This window comes from Salvelinus fontinalis, chromosome 5, assembly GCF_029448725.1.
Source record: "Salvelinus fontinalis isolate EN_2023a chromosome 5, ASM2944872v1, whole genome shotgun sequence".
NCBI lineage: Eukaryota > Metazoa > Chordata > Actinopteri > Salmoniformes > Salmonidae > Salvelinus > Salvelinus fontinalis.
The window spans coordinates 11,121,080-11,129,918 of NC_074669.1; the positions used below are offsets into that span (position 1 = coordinate 11,121,080).

At 43.1% G+C, this 8,839-nt stretch overlaps 1 protein-coding gene across 1 annotated transcript; it reads left to right on the forward strand.

The window, feature by feature from the left end:
* The first annotated feature begins 426 nt into the window (after window positions 1-426).
* Window positions 427-4,456, forward strand: pim3 (Pim-3 proto-oncogene, serine/threonine kinase). The gene is made up of 6 exons (XM_055922417.1): window positions 427-820; window positions 1,137-1,246; window positions 1,358-1,408; window positions 1,519-1,882; window positions 2,868-3,044; window positions 3,173-4,456. Exons 1-6 carry the CDS (start codon window positions 736-738, stop codon window positions 3,361-3,363), a joined length of 978 nt encoding a protein of 325 aa, XP_055778392.1. The 5' UTR covers window positions 427-735; the 3' UTR covers window positions 3,364-4,456.
* The last annotated feature ends 4,383 nt before the right edge of the window (window positions 4,457-8,839 follow it).

Below are 8,839 nucleotides of genomic sequence, written 5' to 3' on the forward strand. Positions count from 1 at the left end.
AAATCAGTCCTCTATTTCCTTACCCCAATGAAGTTGAAATGTAAAATGGTTACGATAATGGTTAAGGTTAGGTAAAGGGGTTATGGTTAATGTTTAGGGTAGGATTTAGGGTAGGGAACGTCCCAAGGAAGGTCCCAAGGAACCCGGATAGAATGAACCATTTCTCATGGAACAATGCACTACTCAGTCACAAGATCCTTGGGCGTCTCATGGGCTTACTACATGAAAATAGTGCATGTCTTTTAAATACATTTTAGAATTGAGTTTGAGTCTATATTTGTCAACTCATCAAGGTTTAGATTTGTTGAAACAATCGTGAGGTCTTTGAAGTCGGATAAATTAATACTCTAATTTGAAGAAAAAACAAGGAGGCGGAGGGATCTACGCTACTCCCTTTACGTGTAATAATATTGGTTTTAAAGAGTAGCTTCGACCTCGTTACAGCCAGAGATTACAGAGTGCGCGGGGAGAATCATCAGGCACATCTCGAAGTGGCCGACTGGTACTTTTTAACGCTCACAATAACACATGTGCGCAGAAGGAAGCATTTTCTGGATTTTGATCTGAAGGGAAGAACAACATATTATTTGTTGGAATACTACTTTTCAACGTTATTCTCGCTGTGAAATTAAAGACTGATCTGCGTTTTATCTTTGGCATTTCGGTGTCCTCGTGCTCAATTGGACATCATTTTCAGAACCTGAATTTGGAGTTTATTTTTGGGGACGAGTAATAATGTTACTGTCCAAATTTGGCTCATTTTCACATATTTGCAGCACGTCCAACATGGATTTGCCAGTGAAAATACAGCTTCAGCAAGGTATGGGATTTCCCTACGTAATTATGTGATATTAGGTTATTTCCTATAACGTTACAGCTCAGTTGGACCCACGTGATATGAACCGACTGCGTCAATAATTGGGCATTAGTGGTAACTATTAATGTAGGCTATTACATGGAATGTTTTCCAATATAGTTTTGTGAATATTTGATATGTCGGGCATTGGAGGATTTGCCGGCAAGTCTGACCTTAAATCTGGAGCCATTTTGAAACCCTCGTGCTGGAGCGCATTTTGTGCCTGAAGGTTGTTTGAGATTGCAACTACATTTTTTTTCTCTTTTAATTTAATTAACAGTGAAGGTGGAGAAGGAGCCATTCGATAAAATATACCAAGTGGGATCTGTACTAGGAAGCGGGGGATTCGGTACGGTCTACGCCGGTAGTAGGATTTCAGACTGTTTGCCGGTAATTGGAACATTTTTAAACTGCTTTGTTTTGATCGCACCACATGGCAGCAATGTTCGCTGCGACCACACTGATGCGGTTCTCATGATCACTATTCCTTTTCTATTTCAGGTTGCTGTAAAACATGTAGCTAAAGAGAGAGTTACGGAATGGGGTACCCTTGTAAGTATTATAGCCTACACGTTTTTGTAGTATGTGCTATTTATTTTAGGTTATTCCTGCAAATTGTTTGGGTTTACATTGTAACCATATACTATTGTTTCATTTTAAAGAATGGTTCATTGGTGCCTCTGGAGATTCTGCTCTTGAAAAAGGTGGGAACCACTTTCCGAGGCGTTATAAAGCTGATTGATTGGTACGAGCGACCCGATGGCTGGTTAATAATCATGGAACGACCGGAGACTGTCAAGGATTTGTTTGACTATATAACCGAGAAAGGGGCTTTGGAGGAAGACACAGCGCGTGGATTTTTCCGTCAGGTGTTGGAAGCGGTACGACATTGCTACAATTGTGGAGTGGTCCATAGGGACATCAAAGATGAGAACCTGCTCGTGGATCTACGTAGCGGAGAACTCAAGCTCATTGACTTTGGTTCGGGGGCGATTCTCAAGGACACCGTTTATACAGACTTTGACGGTAGGTCCATGACGTGTGTTCGACTTGCTGCAGTTTTAACACATACAGGCTACTTTGTTTCCCCCGCTGGCGGATCATGTAGTCATTTGACGAATATAGGCCATTGGAATTACCTTAATTCACATCCACAGCAACCTGTATAGTGATGCAGCTTTTTCTCACACCTTGCTTAGAGCCTATCCGTCTATTGAGGGTACATTTTAACGTTAATAGTCCCGTATCTTTTTTTGTAAGGCTATGGACATATCTATTGTAAATCCTAGTTCAAGTGAATTTCATACTTTGTTAAACTAAATGTTAATAACAATGTGTAACATTGCCTGTAGATTCATAGAATGGGAATATAAACGTTGTTGCACTTTTTTAATGATTGAATGTTTTAAAAATGGCCAGCTGCCATGTAACATCTGTTTGTTGTGAAACCTGAGTCTTGGATGCACCTGAAGGCCCACATCACGCATTCCAGTTTTTGTTTGGTGTCCAAGTTACTAGAGACCTTGCGGGGTCACACTAAGGAGGAAAGGGGTTATTTGTTATGGGGTGGAAGTGTAGGATGCTATAGTGCAGTATTTATTCTTCCCCCTAGTATTTTCTGGTCTGTATTTGCAAACAGTGTAGGGGGGGGGGGGGGGGGGCTTGCTGGTGGTTTTTCTATGGGAAGATCTCAATTGCATACTCCGAGTCCTCTCTCCACTCCCATCCTCTCTCCTTCTCAACCCCATTGGAGGAGAAGGTCAGAGGGGCGGGACCTCTGGCTTTCTCATCCAATGGGTTTTGAGAAGGAGATGAGGCATATGCAATTGAGATCTTCCCAAGGGCTGTCAGCTGACAGAGCTCCTTAATGGTGTTGCAGTCTGGTTCACATCCAAGGGTGAGTTTAGGACACACAAGTGCAATGTCGGCCTATGTCTTTCACTTTTAGGTTCAAGTATTAGTACCACTTTCTGAAATGTTAAATTGTATTTGTATTTTCCCCCCATTTCAGGCACGAGGGTATACAGTCCGCCAGAGTGGATCCGATTCCATAGGTATCACGGGCGGTCTGCAACGGTTTGGTCACTTGGCGTGCTGCTGTATGACATGGTGTGTGGCGACATACCCTTTGAACAAGACGAGGAGATCCTCGGGGGATGCCTGTTCTTCAGGAAGAAAGTATCTACTGGTACGTGTCTCACTATGTCCTGCTGCTGTCTATCCTTTCATTTACAGCTTATGTCTGTCAACCTGCCTGCCTGTGTTGGTCCTCTCCAGTGGGTTTCAGGTGTTAAACCTCTCCTTCTCTCTCTCCAGAGTGTCAGCAACTGATCAAGTTGTGCCTCTGCCTCAGGCCCTCTGACAGACCCACACTGGAGCAGATCTTTGACCACCAGTGGATGCGTGTCCCAATCGACGACTCAAAAACAGAGGGTTGTGACATCACCCTGCATACAATTATCCCTGACTCCTCATCAAGCACAAACTCAAGCAAAGAGAGCCTCTGATTGGGCAACCTTGTTGTGTGAAGGGGACATTTTTGCAGACCTGTGGACTTGTGGGTCCTCAGTCTCAAATAGAGCGAGTTAACAGGACTTTTCGTTGGCAACTATAATTTAAGGTTTTCCCTCTAACTCTGTCATTGTTGTTTTGAGGAAATGTTTCCTCACCTGGGAACTTGTCACTTGGGTGGTTTGACCAGCATTCTTTTATTTCAAGATTTAATTTTAGCTGGTTCATGTTCTGTAACCCCCTTATATCAGATCTCCTGGCTGCTCTTATAGAGTATGAACTCTGTTTTTGTATTTTCATTGATTTGGAGTGCCTTTATTTTTTTGCTGCTTTTGTGTGGCTGTAGTCATATGAACCTTGTTGGGTTGTCTGTTGCTTGAGAAATACCTAACCAGAGTAACCCCGTCTCGCTAAGAGCCAATCCCATGACAGGAGCATGTGACGCAGGATCCCGCCCACCGACATGGTGGAATACTTGAAACGCACACTCATCCACAACACAAACTTTCTGCTGCTCTGTCACTGTAAATGCCTGCACAGCTGTGTTTGAAATGGGGTTTATTATCTGTTTCTCTGAATGTGTACTGAAAGCATCAAAACCTCTCTCAATGGCTTCGTAGGGTTTCATACACTTGCGTTTCTGTACCCCATCTCTGCTGACACTACACAGCACCGGGCTTGGCTGGGACCTGTGTGTGAAATGCACAATCAATGCAATATTCATCGACTTTCTTTTCTTCTTACTATTAGTATGTATATTTATGTACATTCTCCCATGTAAAATTATTTATTTGTACTAGACATTCCACACTGTGGCTATTTATTTATTTTATAAATTCATGGAAATCCCAGAAATAAAATTCTACATGGCCTTTTTTGCATTCCGGTAATTTCTCATTTAGAAAATATCACAATTGTTCTGTATTGGTTATCTATTTAAAAATATGAAAACAAATGAACTTGTGGTTGATTCAATTTTAAATCTCATTAATCCCTTCAATGAGACTGAAATGTGAGTTTAAATGGGTGAAGTAATGGTGGGAGATTATTTTTCATACCAAAATTTCAAATAAACCTTTTGTATATTAATGACTTTGTATGAGGTCTGTGTTGTGAAGTTTGACTAGTCATACATAAACTACTCTCCAAACAATGCTCATCACAATAACATGAGCCCATACTCATGTTTTGGAATAATGTTAGCTGGTCATAGCCATTTTCCTGCTACCACATGCACAGCAATCATACTCTTGAGTATTGCGATCTATGAGTCATTTTCATATGATGAAGCACTGACTACAAGAATGACTAACATCTGAAGTCACTGCCACCAGTCCATTCTACTCTATAGAAGGATCTCAAGATCCCAGGAATAGCATTGACACCAAATGTCCCAGTGATCTGATGCTGCCCCCTATGGCAGAAGTGGTTCAGTGATGCTGCCTGTTATGGACTCCCAGATGGTGCAGTGGTCTAAGACACTGCAGCTCAGTGCTAGAGGCATCACTACAGACAACCTGGTTCAAATCCAGACTGTTTCACAACCGGCCGTGATTGGGAGCCCTATAGGGCGTCACACAATTGGCCCAGCGTTGTCTGAGTTTGGCTGGTGTAGCAGTGGCGGTTCTGGACCATTTCAATTGCTGGGGCCAGTTGTACTGTTAGAGGGACCAGTTACATTACTAATGAGTGTAAAACAAGAACGATAGCAAAAATTTGTCCTGTAAAATTATTTCATACTCCACATTTAGGGGGGCCACAAGGGGGTCCAAAATTGTTGTCAGAGGGGCACTGCACCCCCCCAACCCCCCCCCCCCCCCCGCTAGTGCGGTGTAGGCCATCATTGTGCCATCAGAGTTTGTTCTTTACTGACTCTCCTAGTTAAATAAAGGTTACAAATTAAAAGTAACCAATGCTCAGGTTTCAGCTCCAGCAGAGAATAGATGCCTTGTTTTATTCTTGGGCGTGAGCTCCGAACAAGAAGCATTTGTCAATCAACATGTCAACTGGGTAACCTGAGTTTAGGTGAATCACCTTGCTGATACATCTTCTGTAGCTCAGTTGGTAGAGCATGATGCTTGTAATGCCAGGGTAGTGGGTTTTGATTCCTGGGACCACCTATACGTAAAATGTATGAGCAGTTGACTGGAAATCACTTTGGATAAAAGCGTCTGCTAAAGGGCATATATTATTTATTATTATTGCTTAGTTGGATGCTAAACCAGGAATGGTTTTCTCTCTGGGGGAAAAAGTTTCTAACGTTAAACACAATGTATATAAGCAGCCCAATGTAGCATTCCCCCCATATGTGGGTTGACAACTGTGTCTATATTTATTTTATTTAACCTTTATTTAATTAGGCAAGTCTGCTGAGTGCCTTGGGTAATAGGGCATTGTCTCTCTGCCCTGACATGTAAATGTCCCACAGCTTCATCAAGAGGCCTTCCGTCTATATGCTATAGGCAAACATTAACACACCCAGAAAATCAAGCCCTTGTAAAGCTTAAGTTAGCAAACAGTGCCTTGCTTGTCTTTTTTCAGCACGTTTTTTCTTTAGCAAAGAATGTCTCTAAGGCCTATTCAATGACCAATCAACACTAAAATAAACTAGGTGATTATAGAGTTTTACGGATTTTTGATCCTCAGATGTAGTTAACAAGTTTAACCATGTGTAATAATAGCCACAGTCACACCATCAGAAGCATGAAATGACAGTTGTCAAAATCAGTCATAACCATGTCTAGTGATGCATTCAATAAGGGGAGGCATTTGCGAATCAGTGAAGGAGAAACATTCCATCATTCCCTCTCCATATGATCAATCAGGACCTCCTCAGGGCACAATTCCTTTCTAAGGACTAAGACAGCTGATCATAGCTAAGCAACCATCATGTCATCATGAGGGTAGTGTCTGCCTCAACTTGCATGGGCATTCCTGCAGCTCAAAACACCAACATAAAATATTACCATTATTCCAGAGTATCTATAAGGGAATTACTTAATAATACATTAATACACACAATTTGATATAATAATATACAGGGAATGAAGTATACTGTCGTATTATTGACATACATTACACATTCTATGATTTTTTTTTTTTTCAAAGAACCAAGCAATCTATGTCATGTTTAGAAGGGCAAGAGTCTGATGTCACATGACGCCACAAGACCCAGACCTCTGAGGAAGTGGGGGAAAGCTGGTCCTGCCATATAGAGAGCCTGTTGATGATGGACAGCGCGTTCCACAAGAATGCTACGAGGGTGTTGTGAGTGGGTGCAAACTGACTCAAGGCCGGCAAGAATTGAAAGAGAACAGAACCCTTCAGAAGCATATTGATGACTAAATAAATTACATCAAGGCATATACCTTGAGCAACAGATCAATCAGCACTATGTAATTGCCTTTAATTCAACACAAATGGGTTGTCTTTTCCAAAGCTGTCTCCTTGCTTCCTGTTATTGCGGAGATGTTTTTGCATGGCTATCGGGAACTGTCAGCCAGTTCACAACACAGCACACTGACACATAAACACAATGTCCCCATCTCAATGTCCCAAATATCACCCTTCAAACCAGGCAGAACAAACACTGTCCAGTAATTTAGTCATGTCACAATATGTAAATGTCTTGAGAAAAAAAAGGATCCTTCACCATAACTTGTGTTGGCATGCAGCACCGTTATCATAACATATTCCAATGACCTCAAATCATTCAATTGACTATCTAATGTCCACTGATATTTTCAATCTCTCCCTGACCCAGTCTGTAATACCTACATGTTTCAAGTAGACCACCATAGTCCCAGTGCCCAAGAACGCCAAGGTAACCTGTCTAAATAACTATCGCACTGTTGCACTCACATCTGTAGCCATGCAATGCTTTGAAAAGCTGGTCATGGCTCACATCAACACCATCATCCCAGACATCCTGATCCCACTCCAATTTGCACTCCAAACTGCCCTTACCCACCAGGACAATGCTGTTCATTGACTACAGCTCAGTGTTAAACATCATAGTGACCTCCAAAGCTCATCACTAAGTTATGGAACCTGGGATTAAAGACCTCCCTCTGCAACTGGATCCTGGACTTCCTGACGGACCGCTCCCCAGGTGGTATGGGTAGGTAACAACACATACGCCACACTGACCCTCAACACAGGGGCCCCGGAGGGGTGTGTGCTTAGTCCCCCACCTGTACTCCCTGTTCACCCACAACTGCGTGTCCGTTTACGTCTCCAACACCATCATTAAGTTTGCCAACGACACAGTGGTGGTAGGCCTGATTACCGACTTTGATGAGAGGGCCTACAGGGATGAGGTCAGAGACCTAGCAGTGTGGTGCCAGGACAACAACCTATCCCTCATCGTCAGCAAGACAAATGAGCTGATGTGAATGCACACCCTCATTCACATCGACCGGGGCTGTAGTGGAGTGGGTCGAAAGCTTCAAGTTCTTTGGTGTCCACATCACGAAGGACCTATCATGGTCCAAACATACCAACACAGTCGTGAAGAGGGCACAACAACACCTCTTCCACCTCAGAAGGCTGAAAATATTTGTCATGGGCACTCAGATCCTCAAGAAGTTATACAGCTGCACCATCGAGAGCATGCTGACTGGCTGCATCAGCGCTTGGTATGGCAACTACTTGGCATCCGACTGCAAGGCACTACAGAGGATGGTGCGCACGGTCCAGTACATCACTGGGGCTGAGTTCCCTGCCATCCAGGACCTCTATACCAGGCGGTGTCAGAGGAAGGCCCTAAAAAATGTCAAAGACTCCAGCCACCCAGGTCATAGACTGTGCTCTCTGCTACCGCACAGCAGGTGGTACCGGAGTGCCAAATCTGGGACAAAAGGCTCCTGACCAGCTTCTTCCCCGAAGCCATAAGACTGCTGAACAGTTAATCAAATGGCTTCCCAGACTATTTGCATTGACCCCCCCCTTTTTTTCCCACTGACATTCTTGCACGGGCTCTTTGACTTTACCCACACATACTACACTGACTCTCCAACACACACACACTGCTGCTACTCTGTTTATTAGCACATTTTTTATTCATACTTTTTAACTCTCCGTTGTTCGGAAAGTGCTTGTAGGTAAGCATTTCACGGTAAAGTCTACACCTGTTTTATTCGGCGTATGTGACAAGTAACATTTGATTTGATATTTCCAGTGACTCATGATAATTCTGTGTTCTCTCCAGCACTCTGTTCCTAATCTGGATTTATATCCTTGGTTAGATTTCATGAATAGGAATACAGCCAGAGCTGATGCTAGTGTTTATTTCTGTGGCATTAGGAGGCACCATGTGGGTATAAAAAGTGCAGTGTCACCCTGAGTAGGTGACTACCATTCTCCCTCATTTCTTGAGATCAGTAGAGCCAGCACCTTCTCTGTCATGTTCCACCAACAGTCACTCTCCAGCAGATACAGTATATCAGGCTGTTTGTGATACGTGTGTTTCTC